The sequence below is a fragment of the Emys orbicularis genome, chromosome 17 (assembly GCF_028017835.1).
Source record: "Emys orbicularis isolate rEmyOrb1 chromosome 17, rEmyOrb1.hap1, whole genome shotgun sequence".
Classification (NCBI taxonomy): domain Eukaryota; kingdom Metazoa; phylum Chordata; order Testudines; family Emydidae; genus Emys; species Emys orbicularis.
In genome coordinates, this window is record NC_088699.1 from 2375120 (window position 1) to 2394015 (window position 18896).

The following is an 18896-nucleotide window of genomic DNA, read 5'->3' on the forward strand; positions in this document are numbered from 1 at the left end:
TGTTAGGATAGAGATATTCAGGCCTGTCTGTAAAGGCCTATACTTTAAGAATTTAGGTGTATTCTTATCACTTAGCTAGTTACAGAGGTATAAAAGAAAGAATAAAAAAATCACTGTCTGTCTGTGTAAGGGCCTTCTCTTACTGTAACAGTCTGAGGCCTGGTTCTTAGCAGAGGCCAGCTGCTTAAAGTGTATGGTCACATCCTCACATTCCAAACTAGTCACATTGAAATAAGGTGCTATTGGGCTGTTAGGAATATCAGGACAGGATTGTATTCCTATCACCTCCAGAGAAAGGGAAGAGCCTAGAAGATGGAAAAGGAAACTTAGTTTGATAGCATCCTGTCTGGCAAGAACTCACTTATCAATAGCTGGGATGTTAAATCCTCATTTTTGTATTGTTCTATCACTGTAGTCTTCACTTCCCTATTGTTTGTCTGTATAATCTCTGTCTGGTTCTGTAATTGTTTCTGTCTGCTGTATAATTTTAGTGGGGTGTAAACCAATTAAGGTGGTGGAATATAATTGGTTAAATAACCATGTTACAATGTGTCAGGATTGGTTAGTTAAATTTCAGTAAAATGACCGGTTAAGCTATAGCTAAGCAGAACTCAAGTTTTACTATATAGTCTGCAGTGAATCAGGAAGCAAGGGGGAATGGGAACAGGGGTGGGGGAATTGGAATCATGTTTTGCTAAGGGGGGGAAATGGGAACAGGAACACAGGCAAGGCTCTGTGGTATCAGAGCTGGGAAGGGGGACACTGAGGAAGGAAACTGGAATCATGCTTGCTGGAAGTTCACCCCAATAAACATCGAATGGTTTGCACCTTTGGACTTTGGGTATTGTTGCTCTCTGTTCATGCGAGAAGGACCAGGGAAGTGCGAGGGTGAAGGAACAAGCCCCCAACACCTATTTTGAATAGGACGACATTACTAGATGGTACATTTGAAACAGCAGGAAATATTTCCTGAAGTATCACAAAGACCAGCTGCAGGATGGTCGGAGGCTGAATCCCACAGCTGGATTTAGAGGGCTGTGCAGGTGTTAGCAGCCCTAAAAGGCCATCATTAAATGACTGTAATTAGATCTCATGCTTCAGGACATTCCTCAAGGGCCAAAAAGGATCTTCAGCTCCTTCCCATCACTTCATCTACTACAACACTGCACAACTGTTTAGAGGCATCGTAGGGGGTGGTGGAGCTTTCCTTTGAAACACCACATATTGGTCATGGCTGGAGGCAGGGTACTGGGCTTGACGGGGACCAATGGTTTGAGCTTGTTTGGCCAATTCTATGTTCCTAAAGGTACTGCTGGCAGCCTGAAGGTTTACCTACCCAAAAGACACAAGCAAGAGGAGAGAGGTCTCCTTACCTTTGTGTGTCAGAAATGCACCACCAAGCCCAGGCCCAGCCTCCGAACACATACTGCTTTAGATCAGAGCCACAGCAGCCACCTGCAGCACAAGCAGAAAGCACAAGTAGGTTATAGTTACACACCCAGATCCAGCTCCCCTAGGCAAGCTACAAATAAAAACCTGCTTCCAAATGGCTCTCCACTCAACGATGAGCCCCAGGAGCGCCCCCAAGGTTGCCGAAAATGCATGCTCAATTCCTGGGAAAGCAAAGGCAGAGAGCAGCTCCCTGACAAACAGCAGCTTCTGGAATACTGGCCTTTCTGCCTCCAGAGGCTGAAGAACATGGCTGAGGAAATTAATTCTGCTAGTTTTCCCCAATCTTCCTGAAACCACAGTGATGTACTGACACAACAGGCGACCGATGCAATGGTAGAGGCGAGCTAAATGCATGCTAATCCACAGGACAGAGCACATGAAGAACATCTTTCCTGAAGCCCCCCTATATATTGCTCTCCTCACCATTGAGGTTGCTGTACATTCAGTGCTGACCCAACTACCATATTTGCAAGAGTTAGACTAGGGGTGGGCAAAACATGGCCCGTGGGCTGCATCTAGCCCTTCAGATGTTTTAATCCGGCCCTCGAGCTCCCACCGGGGAGAGGGGTCAGGGTTTGGCCCCACTCCACGCAGCTCCTGGAAGCAGCGGCATGCCCCCCCCGACTCCTACGCGAAGGGGCAGCTAGGGGGCTCCACATACTGCCCCCGCAGCTCCCATTACCCGGGAACCATGGCCAATGGAAGCTGCAGGGGCGGCACCTGCGGATGGGGCAACGCGCAGAGCCGCCTGGCCATGCCTCTGTGTAGGAGGCAGAGGGGGGGACATGCCGCTGCTTCCGGGAGCTGCTTGAGGTAAGCGCTGACCGGAGCCTGCACCCCGTCCCACTCCCTGGCTCCTGCACCTCTGCCCCAGCCCTGATCCCTCTCCCACCCTCCAAACCTCTCGGTCCCAGCCCGGAGCACCCTCCTACACCCCCAACCCCACCCCAGAGCCCGCACCCCCAGCCAGAGCCCTCACTCCCCCCAACCCCCTGCCTGGAGCCCCCTCCTGGACCCTGAACTCCTCATTTCTGGCCCCACCCTAAAGCCTGCACCCCCAGCTGGAGCCCTCCCACATACCAACCCCCAATTTCATGAGCATTCATGGCCTGCCATACAATTTCCATACCCACATGTGGCCCTCGGGCCAAAAAGTTTGCCCACCCCTGAGTTAGACTGTAATGCCTTAGCACTTGTATTACAGCAATGGGTGCTAGAGAAAACCCCTCAGAGGGATTTTCAGGGCAGGTCCTGTAAAAAGCCACATATATTTGCAGTAATAAATAAAAATTAAAAATCCTTTCCAAGATACGGGGGGCGAAGAAATCCTGCCAGGGCCTAGAGTGGGTTAGCTGGATACCGTTTCCTGTACAGAACCACAGATAATACTTTATAGTAAATATGATGTGAACTCCTTCTCTATGTAGAATCAGGAAGCTAGTGCCCTTTTCCCTCTGCTCAAAGCTCTTTTCACAAGGTTATTTTCTGAAGGCAACTTTTCGATATAAATCCTATTAAATGTACTACAAAATGTTTGTTGTTTGCCATATTGAAATCCAACAGGCAGAAAGTGCCTGTGTTTCAAAAGCAGGGTAATTTATTATAACAACCTAGGCTTCTTTTCACAGACACAGTGTTATCTCAAAAGCACCTTATGCTTCAGGCTTCTAAAGCAACACAGTTTAAAAAAACAAGTTGAAAAGTTGGATTCTTGCAGGGGGAATACCCCAAGCTGTGGACAATACCGGCTGCTTTTGGCTCAGGAATATTAGGATATCCCAGGCTTTGAAGGTACAACACAGACTCAATTGCTTGCAAGTTGCTTAACTTTGTGTTTTTTCCAGTAACTCTTTTTGCCATGCCCAGGTTTAAGACCTGAAACCAGTGAGCTTAAGAGCCACTGGCTTAGATTTTTGTTTTGATCACTACTTGTACATGCATTATTCTCCCACCTCCAAGACAACAGCTCCATGCCAACTTGCATGACCGCTGGAAGACTATTCCTCCGAATCGGGGGGGGGGGGGGAAGACTTTAGGCCTGGTCTGCACTTAATAATTAGATCAACCCCAGTTACCTCACCTGGGGCTGTGAAAAGTTGTGTATCCTGAGTGCCGCAGTTAGTTTAACCTAACCACCCGTGAAAAGGCAGCTAGGTTAACGAAAGAATTCTTCTGTCGACCTAGCTACTGGCTTTGCGAGGAGAGGGATTAGGCCAGGTCTACACTAACCCCCAAATTCGAACTAAGGTACGCAACTTCAGCTACGTGAATAACGTAGCTGAAGTCGACATACCTTAGTTCGAACTTACCGCGGTTCAGACGCAGTCCACACGCGGCAGGCAGGCTCCCCGTCGACTCCGCGGTACTCCTCTCGCTGAGCTGGAGTACCGCAGTCGACGGCGAGCGCTTCCGGGATCGATTTATCGCGTCCAGACCAGACGTGATAAATCGAACCCGGAACTTTGATTGCCAGCTGTCGAACTACCGCGGTAGTGTAGACCTGGCCTTAGAAAACCCCCTGCTGTGGAAGTAGGGAGTGTCCATGCTGTGCCGCTGTAGCGAAGACAAGCCCTCAGAGAAGCTGATTGCTAGGACAGCTCCTAAAACAGATTCAAAGCAATGTCATCTAATAGCTCTTGGAGGCTAGGAGACTGGCTTGCTCCATTAATTAGCCAGACTCTCAGAATGTACGCTCTCTGCTGCTTCTTAACCTCATTTTCTGTCTGTTACTTGTATAGAACCATGTTCTGGATAGATTCTGCTTCCCAGAACTGTACTTATCACTGGGCAGAAATGGCAGCATGTGTCCCTTCAAACAGATGTTATTTTCTTTCACAGACAATGCAAGGAAATATCCTACTTAGAATCGTCTCCAAAATGAGCAGCAGCGCTAGTTCTCACCAGAAAGCACAGAAAGTTACATTTGTGCACAGATTTGGTGAGGTTTATAAAATCATTCTGAATAGTGTCCAAAGCAGAAAGAAAATATGAAAAGTTATAATAAAGTTCTTCTAGAAAGAGTCAATCTGAATTTACTAACGGGAGTGAATTGCCAGACTGGTTCTTTAATACAAGTTGTACATCTGGGCACAGTAGAACACCGTGGTGGTAAAAGAATGAGCTGCAACTAATTGCTTTAAACACTAATTTCCTATTTACAATCTTGCCATCTGCTTCCCAGGTCCCAAAGATCAAGTGAAAAAACAAAAACAAATCACCATGTGAAAACTTTGCAAATCTGGAAAACAATCCCCAGCACAATGAGATTTGGCAACGAAACCTCCTATTTCAGCTAGAACATCCCCTCTTTTCTTCAAGTGTGGGTCTCACAGCTACTTGGCTACAATTTACAGACCTCCACTGTGCCTTTTCCAGCACAATAGAATGCAGCCAGCCAGATTCCCAAGGGAGGGAGGATTCATGCCAGACAGCAGTATTCCAGCTTGGAGCCTGCAGAGGGAAGTGCTCCCAGAGCCTAGGATGGCCTGTTTCTTATGAGATTAGACGAACCAAATTAGGGTTTATGATTAGTTCCAGGTATACACACAGAAAATGCCCCCAGCAGATCCAAAAAGGCACTTTGCGCTGCTGCTCGAAGAGTCACACACAAGAAACGACAGAAGCCCACCTGGGGAGAGGCCAGACACACAGGGTGGCTAAACATTTTATTAAGATGATGTTAAAATAAAAAAAAAATAGTGAACAGAGTTTGAGCATAGAAGTTTCTGGTTATCAGGGAATAACATACAGATTATCGAGGGTGCAAAGTTTGGTTTAAGATCGGGTGGCATGAGGAATACATAATCTGCAATATCCCCGATTGGGGCTAAAAGGTTGATAGGTCAAAGTACAGACATTGAGATATGAGGGTATGAAGTTCATAAAGTGGCTATGTTCGGGTGTGGATAATAATGAGTGGATATGATGATAAGGATGGACTGACCCTCATTTGGTGGGATTTAATGTTCAGGGAGTTTATGGTTCCAGTTCATATGATCCAACGGAGAAGGTCACTTGGTCCCTTTCTCGTAGTGGGAGAACGATGTCACTCTGGCTCATGCCTCCTGGTACTGTCGGTGGCCGGTGATGTGCTCGATGTAGATGTCCCCGGACCATCGGATGGCGTCTGAGACCATGAGGCGCCGCATGAGACGTGCGTAGCGTCGACTGATCCCGCAGGTCCGCAGCACAAGCTCGTTGCAGAGGTCCCAGGCGCCCAGGGCTCCGACAATCAGGGCGTCCATCTGCACCTCATAGCCCTTTGCTCTCAGGGTGTCAGCCAGGGGGGCGTACTTTTCCAGCTTACGAGCTCGGGCTTCGCGAAATGCCGGGGTCCTGTTCTCAAAGGAGACCGTGACATCGACGAGAATGATCTTTTTCTGGGCCTCGTCGGTGACGACCACGTCAGGTCCTAGCACATCTGAAACAAGCCTCCCAGCTGTTGACAGACTTATGCTAGCAAGGCTTGAGCTAGTGAGCTAAAAATAGCACACTCCCAGCTGCAGAGAGACATACCCACTGAGGCCCAAAGGTAGAGGTCCCTTCTGCAGTTTAAACCATTAAACAGATGCGTATTGTCTGCTGTAATCAAACTAGCTTTGATGAGTGAGCGTGACAATGTGAGCCGTCACCACCTACTCTGGCTGCTGCATTTGGGAGCTTAACCATTACAGATGGTAGCAGGTTATATTGGGAGGGTCTCTGGTGATCGCACACCCTCTTCCAGTGACTTCATGGAGACAGGATGATGACGGGAAGGAGAATCAAAATGAGCTGGGCCCCAGGGGACAAGGAGAAAGGAGGGAATAGGAACCCCCCCCTTCACCTGTATGAAACAACTTCTCTTGCTTTCTTCCTAACCCCCCCCCCCCGCATGGGAAAAGGGATGCCAAATCTCACTGTTATGTAAGTAGAACAAATGGTGAAAGTCACATAACCCAATCTGTTTATTGTTCAAACATACTGGGCTTGTTAACCAAAATAAACTGAGCCATGCTGGGAAATGTCAAAAAAACACTAACAACCGAGTGCAGAAAACTAGGGAGCTGGTTAGTAATTAAAAGCAATTATTGATGGGGAGGAGAGAAAATGAAACTGGACAACAGATGCATAAAGAAATTCATGTGCAGTGAAGTCAAGTCTAGGCATAGATCAGTGTCAGAATCTCAGAGTTAAGCCTTGTCTACACACAAGTTGTATCAACTTAACTAAAATTAATTTAAATGGTATGGGTTAGTTAAACCAGTGCAAACTCCTGTTTGGACACTTATTAATCAAAAACTGGTTACATTAGTTTAGCTAGCACCAGTAACAAGCGAAACTGATGACAGTTTTAAACTAATCTAGACAGCGTCCACACAGCATTTGCACTCGGTTAACTAAATTGAGTTCAAAACACACCTTTGAATGAACTGGTGCAACCCTGTGTATAGATCAGGCCTTGTTAAAAAAAAATCCAATGTATGGCTTGAATTTTACAAGCCCTAACAAAGATGTGCAACATTACACCATGAAAATCTCACACTCAATTCTTCCTGGAAACTAAAAGGAAAAGCCCTAAGGCAATGTTAAGCAAACCACACATGCAGAGAAGCTATTCCAGCTCTTTTGGAGACTTAACAAGCACTTGACAAAGGAAACCTTGGATTCCATCTGTTGCAAAAGGCTACCGTGCTGCCTCCTGGGAAGGGCAGTCTCTCTGAAGAACGCAGATTACCCAGTTCTATGTAATTACTGAATAACAGTATTAAAGATTGGCTCAGGCTTGTGTCATACTGCAATGCACCTGGACAGGCTGTGAGGTTGCGTACTGGACAGTAACAAACAAACGGGTTTCAGGGAAAGAACAGTACTGTATCCAGTCACAGTTCAAGATTCTTGGCTAATCACATTTATGAAACTAAACCGATTATCATGGTACTCTGATCTTAGGGGAAATGGAAGCCCATTTCCTTTAAAGACCTTTTAAACAGCTAACCCTGAGGTGTGTAAGAACTTCACTCTCAGGAACACACATATTCTGAATACAAATGTGGAAATCTGATTCCAAAGGCAAAACAGATAAGGGTAAAACCTCTCCCATGCAGAGAAGACAGCCAGAGCTGCCTGTTCCCCCTTACTGTTATACCATGCCTACAAACTTTTAATCCATCTACAAAGCTAGGGAATTAAAGCATTGTTAGTCAGAAGATCATGGGAGTCCATATTTGTTCTGTGACCTGCATATCATATTTGTTGTTTACAAGTCAAAAAGGTGATTTTTTTTCCCAAGGAAAATTGGAATGATCCTTCTGTCTCTTACATCAACACATACAAGAAAGGGTCTGCCACCAAACATAGGTGACCATTTTGTTGCTGAATAGAATCCAGATTACTCAAGAGACAAGCAGAGTAAAGACATGTCAGTAAGGTAAGCCGATACATTTGATGTTATTTACGGACTGCAATCACACGTTAAAGATTGCTCATGTAAGATATCTAGTAACAAGAAGGATATGTAGTTTGTGTGTAAGTATTACAGGATCACAATTCATGACTGGCAGAGTGCGGGAGGGCCACACATAGCTTAAATTCAGGGAAGTGAAATAAGCCAGCCAAATAAACCAGTCAACAGTGCAGTCAGCATTGTTCGTTTACACAACGGGAACTGCAGTCTGATTGTCTAGATAAAGTACCTTTTGCATTTTCCTGAAAAACTTCAATGGCACCAGTGCCCTAGGAGAGAAGCCATAGCCACAGTAATGGCCAGCATGGAGAGTGCTGGACATCCGATTCTGGGACAGATTTCAAACGGACGTGCCCCATAGCACACTGCTGTCCTTAGGTTAAACTAGAACCAAACCACAGAAAATCCTGAATAGTTTTTCAAATGCTGAACAGAAGAACTTCAAGTCTGGATTTAAAAGTTCCCAGAAGTAATTTTATAACCAATATGTGGCTTAACAGGAACCCAGAGAAATTACCACAGAGTGGGAGTAAAGCACTAACACTCACCATTGACCTGTGCCCTTGGAATCAGATTTCCAAATAAGGCCATCAAGCAAAGGGTTGTATTGGTCAAACAGAAGTTACAGAGAGCTGACTGCTTGTTGGGGTACTGTATGTCACTATAAAAAGTATTGAAAGAAAGTGGCATATGGTGAGATTCCCTCCTCAACAGAGACAAGAATTTATTCTAAAAAAGCTTTTCAATTAAAATATTTCTGAGCCATCTCCCTAGTAAGTGACCTCTTTTAACAGTATTACTAAGGGGACCCAATACAGCAGAACATAAACCTGTTCACAACATGTTCTAATATTGGTTTATCACACAAAAACTTCTCAACTATGATCTTAATAACTACACACAGCAGGGATGAAAACCAAAATGGACACAAGGTTCTGCATTTACAGACATTTTAACTCTGCCCCAGAGGTTGCTCAATGTCCATGGAATGTTCTGCCCCGGCATGTTAATAACCCACCAGTCACTCAACACCCAGATAAACAAAGGGTTATTAGTACCACAGGCACAACCGTGCAGCCAGGGCCCAGACTGAACACCTGTTGCAAAGCACCCAGGAGAGAATGAGGCATCCATAAGCACCCCCAACTCTTTCAGCCTGTTCCCCGAGCACAGAACCAGTCTCTTAGGAAACAGGCAGGTGTTTGCATCGCACATAGCATGCTGGGTAGTGAAATACAAAGGCCATCTTTGGTGACGGTATGGAATACAGAACAGACCTTTATAGCCAGGACTGATGTAGTCATATACAAGAACACAGCAATGGCCACACTACACGGTCAGACCCATGGCTTATCTAACCCAGTACCCGGTCTTCCAACAGTGGTCGATGCCAGATGCTTCAGAGGGAATGAACAGAACAGAGCGATTATCGAGTGATCCAGCCCATCATCCAGTTCCAGCTTCTGGCAGTCAGAGGTTTAGGGACACCTAGAGCATGGGATTGCGTCCCTGACCAATCTTGACTAACAGTCATTGCTGTATCCATCCTCCACAAAAATATCTATTCTTTTTTGACTTCCCAAAATTATCAGCATGCTATTGCATTTGATGGGTTATCCTAGGCACACTGGGGCTAAGCTGTGGGAAAATGCAGTTTGGGGGTGTTAATGGATACCACAGATTTCTGTTGCCATGTCTTGCGATTCAGAGTTTATATACTGCTGCTTTCATAATTATATTTTGCTTTTAAAAAAAATTAGTAACTAATCAGGGGTTAAAATAAACTTGTTTAACGACCACATTTAAGAACACAGAGGATAATTCCCCTTCCTTTGCTATTTGTAAAATACTATTCTTATATCCTGTAAGCAGGTTTTAGAACATGTTTGAACGACTCATTACAACCAACTCATTAGGCTCTGTAACAGGCCTGTCCTCTAAGAAAGATTTACAGATTGCTTAATAGACCAACTGGAAACGATTGCCACTGCCTGCAGGATATTTCAGGCTAAGGGACTGATTTAACTGGCTTGCAAACCATGATGATGTAGTTTCAGATACACAGCAATGGGAGTGAAGCAGCCTTATAATCATAATGTACCCTTTGTAACCCCAAAGGTTTGTTTCCTCCAAGGCATGGGGAAAGGTGGTTAAAGATTTGAGGGTCAGAGTCCCTATCACCAAACCTATCCATCAACTCCATCTCAAAGCCAGTGTTGACAAAGAGGATTTATGTAGACTGACAGCATATTGAGCAACTGAACATTATTTGTAGATGCCATAAACATTCTCTTGCCCACAGCCCAAGCATTCCACATAACCACAACGGATTCAGTCATCATCTACAGGATGCAGCATCATGTATTGGTGTTTAATACGATTCCACATTTTGATAGAACCAGGCCCCAGACCCTCTCCTCCTAAGGCCTTGTCCTTCACTGTGCACACTTGGCAGTTGCAACTGTAGCATAAATCAGATAAAGGCACAATCATCACGCTAAGGACAGTTAGCAGACACAGGAGAAAGGCACCTGCTGCTTCTGTTGTTGCTACCACTGTTGATGAATTACAGAAACAAAGCTCACCAGCAGAGCTGCAGCCTCAGAGAGTACCACCACCAAAGCAGCAGCAAATGGGCAGCATAGGGACCACTGGTAGCCACACCCCTTGCTGCTCCAAGGTGGCAAAGGGAAAGGGCTCACATGCGCTCACGGGTGGGAATGATGGAAACCCCCCACCCACACTGAAGACCCAATGAGAATCTCTCCCTTTTGGGGCACCACCTGCCCCACTCTGTCTCTAAGAGGAAAGGGTGCCTGACCTCCATTCCGGACAAGCCGATGCATCTTTCACCCCAAGTCCCTCCGAGCAAGGCTCCGACCCCTCCCGAGACATTTCACACCCGACTCCTTGGCCCTGCAAGGGGCACAGGCCCTCCCGCAGGGGAGCCCGGCATCCTGGGCGCCCCGCCCCGCCCCGCCCCAGCCACTGGAGAGCAGTCATGGAGCTGGTACCCAGCCCTTAGCTCCAGAACCCGCAGAGCTGTGGGGTCCCCTCCCCCATCAGAGCTGTGGGGAACCCCCCGCTAAACCTCCCCCCTTCACCCCTGCGAGGGCCCAGGCCCCCCAGCACTACAGGAGCCCCCCGAGCCCCTCCCCCTGCAGGGGGCCCCCTATCCCCCAGCCCCTCCCCCTCAGGGCTGCGGGGACTCCCCACTAAGCCCCTCCCCCGCCCCCCCAGTAGGGACCCCCGGCCCCGCCCCCATCACGCCTGCCGGGACTGCCCCGGCCCCGCCCCTACCTGACACCACCAGCGCCTCGTTGGGCCCCACCGTGTGGCAATTGCCCATGACGCCGGCGGCAACGACACCTCCCCGCCCGACTCTCAGCCGCAGCGGCAGCCTCGCCCCGCCGATCCCACAACGCCCCGCGCTCCATGGGCCCCGCCCAGCCGCCGGAAGTACGTCACCGGGAGGGAAAATTGGTCTGTGGAGTCGCCATGTTGGGAGGGGCTCCCAGGCGGCGCGCGCCCGGGAGGGGGAATGGCGGACCCCGGCCGCCATGTTGGATTGAGGGAGGGGCGCGGCCCCCGGCGCCACGGGCGGGTGCAGCCGCCGCCGCCGCCATGTTGGATTGGAGGGGCGGGGGAGGGTGTCTGTCAGGCGGTGCCGTGCTGGGTGCATTGGTGTGTGTGTGTGGGGCGGGGGTCTGTCAGGCGGTGCCGTGCTGGGTGCATTGGTGTGTGTGTGGGGGGGGTGTCTGTCAGGCGGTGCCGTGCTGGGTGCATTGGTGTGTGTGTGTGGGGCGGGGGTCTGTCAGGCGGTGCCGTGCTGGGTGCATTGGTGTGTGTGTGGGGGGGGTGTCTGTCAGGCGGTGCTGTGCTAGGTGCATTGGTGTGTGTGTGTGGGGGGTCTGTCAGGCGGTGCCGTGCTGGGTGCGTTGGTGTGTGTGTGTGTGGGGGGGGGGTGTCTGTCAGGCGGTGCTGTGCTAGGTGCATTGGTGTGTGTGTGGGGGGGGGTCTGTCAGGCGGTGCTGTGCTAGGTGCGTTGGTGTGTGTGTGTGTGTGGGGGGGGTGTCTGTCAGGCGGTGCTGTGCTAGGTGCATTGGTGTGTGTGTGGGGGGGGGTCTGTCAGGCGGTGCCGTGCTGGGTGCGTTGGTGTGTGTGTGTGTGGGGGGTCTGTCAGGCGGTGCCGTGCTGGGTGCATTGGTGTGTGTGTGGGGCGGGGGTCTGTCAGGCGGTGCCGTGCTGGGTGCGTTGGTGTGTGTGTGTGTGGGGCGGGGGTCTGTCAGGCGGTGCCGTGCTGGGTGCGTTGGTGTGTGTGTGTGGGGGGGGTCTGTCAGGCGGTGCCGTGCTGGGTGCGTTGGTGTGTGTGTGTGTGTGGGGGGGGTGTCTGTCAGGCGGTGCTGTGCTAGGTGCATTGGTGTGTGTGTGTGGGGGGGGTCTGTCAGGCGGTGCCGTGCTGGGTGCGTTGGTGTGTGTGTGTGTGTGGGGTCTGTCAGGTGGTGCCGTGCTGGGTGCGTTGGTGTGTGTGTGTGTGTGGGGGGGGTCTGTCAGGCGGTGCCGTGCTGGGTGCGTTGGTGTGTGTGTGTGTGGGGGGGGGGGTCTGTCAGGCGGTGCCGTGCTGGGTGCGTTGGTGTGTGTGTGTGTGTGGGGGGGGTCTGTCAGGCGGTGCCGTGCTGGGTGCCTTGGTGTGTGTGTGTGTGGGGGGGGTCTGTGTCTGTCAGGCGGTGCCGTGCTGGGTGCATTGGGGCGGGGGGGGGGAGGTCTGTCAGGCGGTGCCGTGCTGGGTGCATTGGTGTGTGTGTGTGGGGGGGGGGGGGGTCTGTGTCTGTCAGGCGGTGCCGTGCTGGGTGCATTGGGGAGGGGGGGGTCTGTCAGGCAGTGCCAGGCTGGGCTGGATGTAGTGTGTCACCAGCTGGCCTGTGGGCTTGGTAAGGAGCTGGTAGAGAACATGGGGATGATCATTGTACGCCGGGTCGCACATATAGGTGAGTAGTGTCAGCAGCTGTTCAGTTGCCCCCATTAACACCCAGCAGCAGCTCGGGGTGATTTTCACGGTTGTGGCCTTTTCTATAAATCCCCAATTCTGTGACCAGCTAACACCTGTAAAAGTGTTAGACAATATCTACAGGAAGAGTTAAAGGGGGTTTCGCCTCATGTTAATTCACTCAGTTTTAAACAAGCACTTTTCCCCCTACTCTAGACAGAATTTAAATGACTCTCATAACTTGCTGGCTGCAGCCAAGACACCTTCAGAGAGACGCAGCAGCTATTTCACTGGAGGAGGCACCCATTGGCCAGTATGCAGTGAGGACTTTCAGCATTTTGTCTCTTTGTGCACGTAGCTGTTACCTCTAGCATCCTGCCCAGAAATTTGGCAGACTTCCTTTGAACGTCAGCCTTCCAGAAACTTCTCAGCGAACACGTATATGCTACCCAGGAATTCTGTGCAGTTCTAGCACATGGACCCAGCTGACCAGTTACATACAGAAACATCCTCATGAAACTGTTGCATTCAGGCTACCATAGAACTAGGCAATTGCCCCAGTGGAAACATGTTTAGTGTTTGGCATCAGTGCTATTCTTGAAAGGCAAGGGTTGGGGCTGCTCTGACAACATGGGATGGGGAAATGATACATGCTCAAGGAGGTGTTTTAATTCACCTTCTAAAACAGTTATTTTTATTGTGTTTTAACTGATACAATTATAGAAAATGCTATCAAAAGTGTTTGGGTATGAAACAGGGCTTGAGGTGAGAGAAATGAGAGAGTGGATAGCACCAGCAGAACCCACATCATCATCCTTACACATTGTGGGGCAGGGTAAGGCATCTACATTCGGCGTGCGAGTCCCAGCTCTCAAAATCTTATTTGTTAGATGCAGTGTAAAGAAAATCCTGCTTCTTAAAAAGATGGGTAAATGTTGTTCATGTTACCATGTTGGATAGTCTGGCATAGCCTAGATGCCATGGAAGCTTCCACCATGTAACTTCTAATGTATCGGAGGCCTCTCTTTCAGCTCAGCCTCTCTCTTGTCAGTCCGAGGCCCCCTCAGTTTCCTAATGCACCTTAGTCCACCCCTACAGCAGCCACTGCTATTCCAGTCTATGGTCCCCACATAGCTGTCAGGGGATAGCACATTCTAAGCAGCCAAACCCACCATCCTCTCACTGACTTCCCACAGCTTCTTGGCAACAGCATCGTCATGGGCCGGGGGCCTGGGATCTTGTACCCGACAGTCCACAAAGTACCGTCCACTGAACATCTCAATCCCCTCCTGGGTGGCACAGTAGATAGAGGTCTGGGCTCCGTCAATAGGGTCTCGGAAGAAGAGCCAGGAGATCGGAACAAAGAATGGCCACAGCCAGATCGGAATGTAGCGGAATAGTTCAGTGTTAACAACCCCTGGAAGCAAAATAAAGCAGCAGCTGCAGTTAGACTGGAATGTACAGGAAACAGCCCTCATCTGGGAGCAGGGTGTCTTACGCAGGAGGCATAAAGGGCAATAGCGCCAGTGAAGATGGATAGAGAGAAGGCAAAAACTACTCGAGAGGCATGCCGGCACACTGGGTTTGGTTCTTAGTACATTTCACTGAGAACCATCCACAGACCTTTGGTCTGACCCAGTATGGCCGTTCTTATGTTCTCTTAGCACTCACTTGGCAGGAACTTGACCGCAAAGAGGGGTTAAGCATATGGACAGTTCAAAGAAAGTGACTTGCAAAGTAGGGTGTTGAATGGTTTCTGATCTGTACCTCATGCTTCCTCCAAATACCAGTTCCTGCACGCTCAACACCCATTTTCTGGCCTCCCTCCCACCCAAATTCCAACCGGTGCTGGAGAGGTAGGAAAGAGAATTTAACTGCAGGCAGGGCAAGCTGCAGAATTAGGGGTCACGGCCTTGGGGGTAAAGAGTAACTTTGGTTCATTAGAAAGCTGCCTCTCTTATTAAGATTGCTGACCAGTCCTCCTTGACTGGGTGGGAGGCTCAGTATGAAAGGGAAGAGCCGCAGGAGTCTGGGAGCTTGAGTACCCCTCTTCGGGGAGGTCTGAAATTAACCTAAATCAGAGATTATTGTCCTTAGTAGCCAGTTTGGATGTCCTGAGGCAGGTCTCAAACAGGACTGGATTGAACTTCCCTTCTTGAGTAGCGAGGCTCTGATCTATAGCCCCCAGGAACTTGGGTGGGATTTGGAAGGTGCATCCCTAGAGAAAGGCTGGACCCACACTCACCTGGGTGAACAGCATAGCAGGTTACATCGGTTCCCTCCAGTTTGTTGGCCAGCTCTCGGGCATACAAGATGTTGGCCAGTTTGCTGGTACAGTAAGCCTGGAAGTTCTGCAGTATCCCTTCCACCGGCTTATGGAGGTTCTCAAAGTCTATCTTCCCCGACCGATGTGCACTGGAGGCCACAATCACCACGCGGCTCGGTGCACTGAGCTTCAGCCGCTCTAAGAGGAGGTGAGTCAGAAGGAAGTGACCAAGGTGGTTGACCTGAAAGATCAGGTTAAAGCCATCTTTCTTCCTGCCACCTGCTCCAACCCCTGTAGAAAAAAATAAGCTCCAATATATAGCAGTGATCTCTGGCCCAGGACTTTCTCCACCTGACAGGGTCCTGCAAGCCAAAACCAGTCTACAGGGTATTATTCCCTGCCTCAGGGAGTCATCAACCCAACATCAGCATCCAGGGATTTCCCCCAGATCCTCCTCAGCACAGCCTCAGGGCCTGAGCTACCTACCCCTGCCCCACCCAGAGTTTGGTGACAGACTCAGTAATGAGATTCCCACCTGCGTTGTTGATCAGGATGTCGAGGCGAGGCTCAGATCTCAGGAAAGTCTCTGCAAATGCTCGCACTGAGTCCAGGCTGGCCAGGTTCAGACTCATGAAGAGAACCTCATTGTTCCCGCTCTCCTGGAGAAAGAGGGGGGAGGCACTCAGTGTAGGCCACAGTGGTGCACAGGGCAGAGGGGCTCCGGCCCAGTGACAGCGACGGGGAAGGTGGTATCCCGTTTCCACCTTGAAGCACGGGGCAAACTGCAAACAGGAACTAGCAGAGGGAGCTGCTTTCCCTTCAGAGCACCCAGCCCCAGAGCGTGCGTGTGTGGGGTTTTTTTGCAGGCTCCACAGTGGTTACTGTTTGGCACCATGCAGCCAGCCCACGTTGAGGCACCTGAGCAGGATGGAGAAAGGCCTCACTGGGTGTTAAATTGGCAGTTGGGCAGGTAAACGGGGAATTCAGGCATACCTGGGGCAGTCAGAGAATCCAGCCTGGGGGATGCTGTCATCTTGGTTAGCTCCCTGCATATGGAAATGGAGCCCACCATGCCCGTGGAATGTGCACAAACCCCTTGCCAGCTTTCTCTGTAGGCAAGTACCTCTGCAGCCCTCCACTCCCCACCCACTGCTGGCATCTGTGCTCCTCACCTCACTGGGGAGCAGCAGAGCCTTTACATGCTGCTCCCTCTCCTATGTGTCATGGCACCTGAACCCTTCCCCAAGCTGGTACCGCTGCCCTCTGCACCTCCCTGGGTCTGCCCCATCCTGAGCCTCGGTGGACCCTCGCCTTTCTCAAAGTTCGGCAGTGTCTCGTGACTGGTACAGGATGGGGCAGGCCTGCCATACTGCAGTGACTGCTCATCTCTGGGGCTCAGACTGCATCCATCTGAACAAGAGAAAAGGAGCACAGAGCCCGCACCCGCCTGATGTCATAGACGGCCGCTTCTCCTCTCGCTCTGCTGCGACAGGCCAGGATGACGCGAGCTCTTCTCCGGGCCAGATCCAGGGCTGTCATCTTCCCAATCCCTGTGTTTCCCCCTGGAAAAGCAGAACAAGGAGCTGGGCACAAGGAGGAGACCAAGAGCTGCCCAGCTCTGTGTTTGGTAGCACTGCGTTCCCTCTCAAAGCAATTCATAGAGCCTGCCTGAAATGCAGCCGCCTCTGGGGAGGAATGGTGTCTAGCCTCTGTTTGCCAGAAGCTGGGAATGGGCGATGGGATGGATCACTTGGTGATTCCCTGTTCTGTTCATTCCCTCTGGGGCACCTGGCCCTGGCCACTGTCGGAAGACAGGATACTGGGCTAGATGGGCCTTTGCTCTGACCCAGTAGGGCCATTCTTATGAGGAGTGCGCAGCCAGCACACAATCCCCTGCACAACAAACCAGGGGAAGAGAACTTTCCCGAGGACACCAGGGTCCAAACCTCCTCTCACTGAAATTGCCTGGGGAGCTTTGGTTTTTGAAAGTCACATTTAGAGGATCCAGATGCAGTGTTCTGTGCGGAACTGCTACCGAGTATTCCTAGTAAGAAAAAGGATTTGACTGTGGAACGCATTGCCACAGCATGTTGCTGAGGCCAAAACGTAGCCACAGCCAAGGAGGGATTGGCTGTTTCTATGGTTATCGTGCATATCCAAAATTAGACTAGTCAATACTAGAAAAGGGTTTGGGGAGGGAAAGAGCAACTCAGCACCCAGCCAAGTTCAAACTCTTACAGGCTAGGAGACTTCACTGGGAGGCATGTTATCCCGTAACCCTGCTGTGGAGCTGCCTGCCCATTCGTCTCACATATCCAGCCCTGGCCACTGGACTGAAGGTGGACCCCAGGTGATTCCGATCTGTCTCAACTAGCGGAGTCAAGTCTGCTGGGATCCCAACCCTTGACTGCAGGAGCCTTGGTAGCTCCAGCCAGATGCATTGAGCTCACATCTGTGGCATACAGGGAGAAGGCAGAGCTGGGCCTGGCACCCATGCCCCTGGATGCTCTGCCAACAGGAGAGAACATGCTGCATGAGAATCAGAGTCCTGGCCCGGGGGTGTTCCCACTTTGAAGAGAGACGATCTACCAGAGCCCAGGTAGCGCCCCCACTGCCCCTGGAGGCACCTGTCCCCTCTCCCACTCACCTGTGATTACCACGGTCTTCCCTCGGAGGCTGGTTTGGGCCCTACACTTGGCCCCTTTGATGCAGTTGTAATAGAGGAGGGCATAGAGGCCCAGGAGCAGCCCAAGCACTAGCAGCACTGGTGCCATGGCTTCCCGGGGCGCAGCTAATAGGGTGAGCAGCAGTTTTCCCTTGGCTGCAGCCAATTCACAGACGCCTCCAGCTGCAAGATTCGCGTTTCAGGCCGAGCTGCCCTCCTCGGCGGGCCGGGGACTGAGCCAGAACCTGCAGCAAGGGAAGGACCAGGACAAAGGGCACTTGCTTCACATTGCATAAAAGCTCTCCTGGGCTGGTCTCTGCATGCAGCAGAACTATGGCAAGCCTCCTGGGCCACACTCTGCATGTTCACGCCCAGGATGTGCACAGTGCTCAGGCTGGCTGGGCCTGGGCCCTCTGCCTTATACCGGGAGCCTGGCTGTAGTTCAGTCAATCTGCTGGCAACACTGCCACCTGCAGATCCAGCGCCTACAAGACACTCCTTCGGCTTTGGACAAGGAGCGAGAGCCGGACGGGAAATTTCTGATCGACATTTTTTGTCCGAAAAAGCCAAGGTGTCAAAACTGAAACTGCTTGCAGGAAAGCCTTGGTTTCCATTCATCCCCCGCTTCAAACAAACGGTGACAGAGAAGTGTCAGTCCTCAAAAACATCCTGTTTCGGCATTTTCTAAACAAAAACGTTCCAGGTTTTGGTTTAAATGACTTGATAGACGGAAGAGACAAGGTGGGTGAGGTGGTGTCTTTTATTGGACCAACTTCTGTTGGTGAGACACACAAGCTTACATAGAGCTCTGTGTAAGCTCGAGAGCCGGTCTCTCGCACCAACAGAAGCTGGTCCAATAAAAGATATCACCTCGCCCACCTTGCCTCTCTAATATCCTGGGACTGACAAGGCTACAACACTATTGCTACATACACGAATTTACAATTAATAAAAGGTTAGATAAAGAAACGTTTTGATTGGCCTGGTCCAAAAGCAGTTTCAGATTTTCAGTATGCAGAATTTTTCGAGATTGAAGTTTTGTCCTGATTTGGGATGGAAAATTGTTCTGAAATCTCAAATT

The 18896-nt window shown here is 50.3% G+C and overlaps 2 protein-coding genes across 5 annotated transcripts in view; both read right to left on the reverse strand.

Moving 5' to 3' along the window:
* FLOT2 (flotillin 2) overlaps nucleotides 1–11304 on the reverse strand; it is a 32353-nt gene extending 21049 nt beyond the window's left edge. For 2 of the 4 annotated variants that reach the window (XM_065418561.1, XM_065418565.1), the window contains exons 1-2: nucleotides 11198–11304; nucleotides 1374–1455 (exon numbers count right to left, since the gene is read on the reverse strand). In XM_065418561.1, coding sequence (XP_065274633.1) covers nucleotides 1374–1455; nucleotides 11198–11246 — 131 coding nt within the window. In that variant the 5' untranslated portion in view covers nucleotides 11247–11304. The remainder of the gene's footprint in view (nucleotides 1–1373; nucleotides 1456–11197) is intronic. The other 2 variants (XM_065418564.1, XM_065418563.1) reach the window with 2 other exon arrangements.
* A 2261-nt stretch (nucleotides 11305–13565) lies between these two features.
* Nucleotides 13566–18115, reverse strand: DHRS13 (dehydrogenase/reductase 13). Its single transcript, XM_065418327.1, has 5 exons — nucleotides 17798–18115; nucleotides 16594–16712; nucleotides 15686–15809; nucleotides 15130–15441; nucleotides 13566–14301 (listed from the first exon to the last, which is right to left on the reverse strand). Exons 1-5 carry the CDS (start codon nucleotides 17922–17924, stop codon nucleotides 14039–14041), a joined length of 945 nt encoding a protein of 314 aa, XP_065274399.1. The 5' UTR covers nucleotides 17925–18115; the 3' UTR covers nucleotides 13566–14038.
* Between the last annotated feature and the right edge of the window lie 781 nt (nucleotides 18116–18896).

What these genes read in the sequence shown, in the direction of transcription:
- DHRS13 (XM_065418327.1), bottom strand. Translation starts at nt 17,924, where the DNA reads ATGGCACCAGTGCTGCTAGTGCTTGGGCTGCTCCTGGGCCTCTATGCC. An exon ending in CCGTCTATGACATCAGGCGG is followed by an intron (nt 15,810 to 16,593) that starts GTGCGGGCTCTG and finishes CTCTTTCTCCAG; the next exon opens with GAGAGCGGGAACAATGAGGT. An exon ending in CATCCTGATCAACAACGCAG is followed by an intron (nt 15,442 to 15,685) that starts GTGGGAATCTCA and finishes TTTTTTCTACAG; the next exon opens with GGGTTGGAGCAGGTGGCAGG.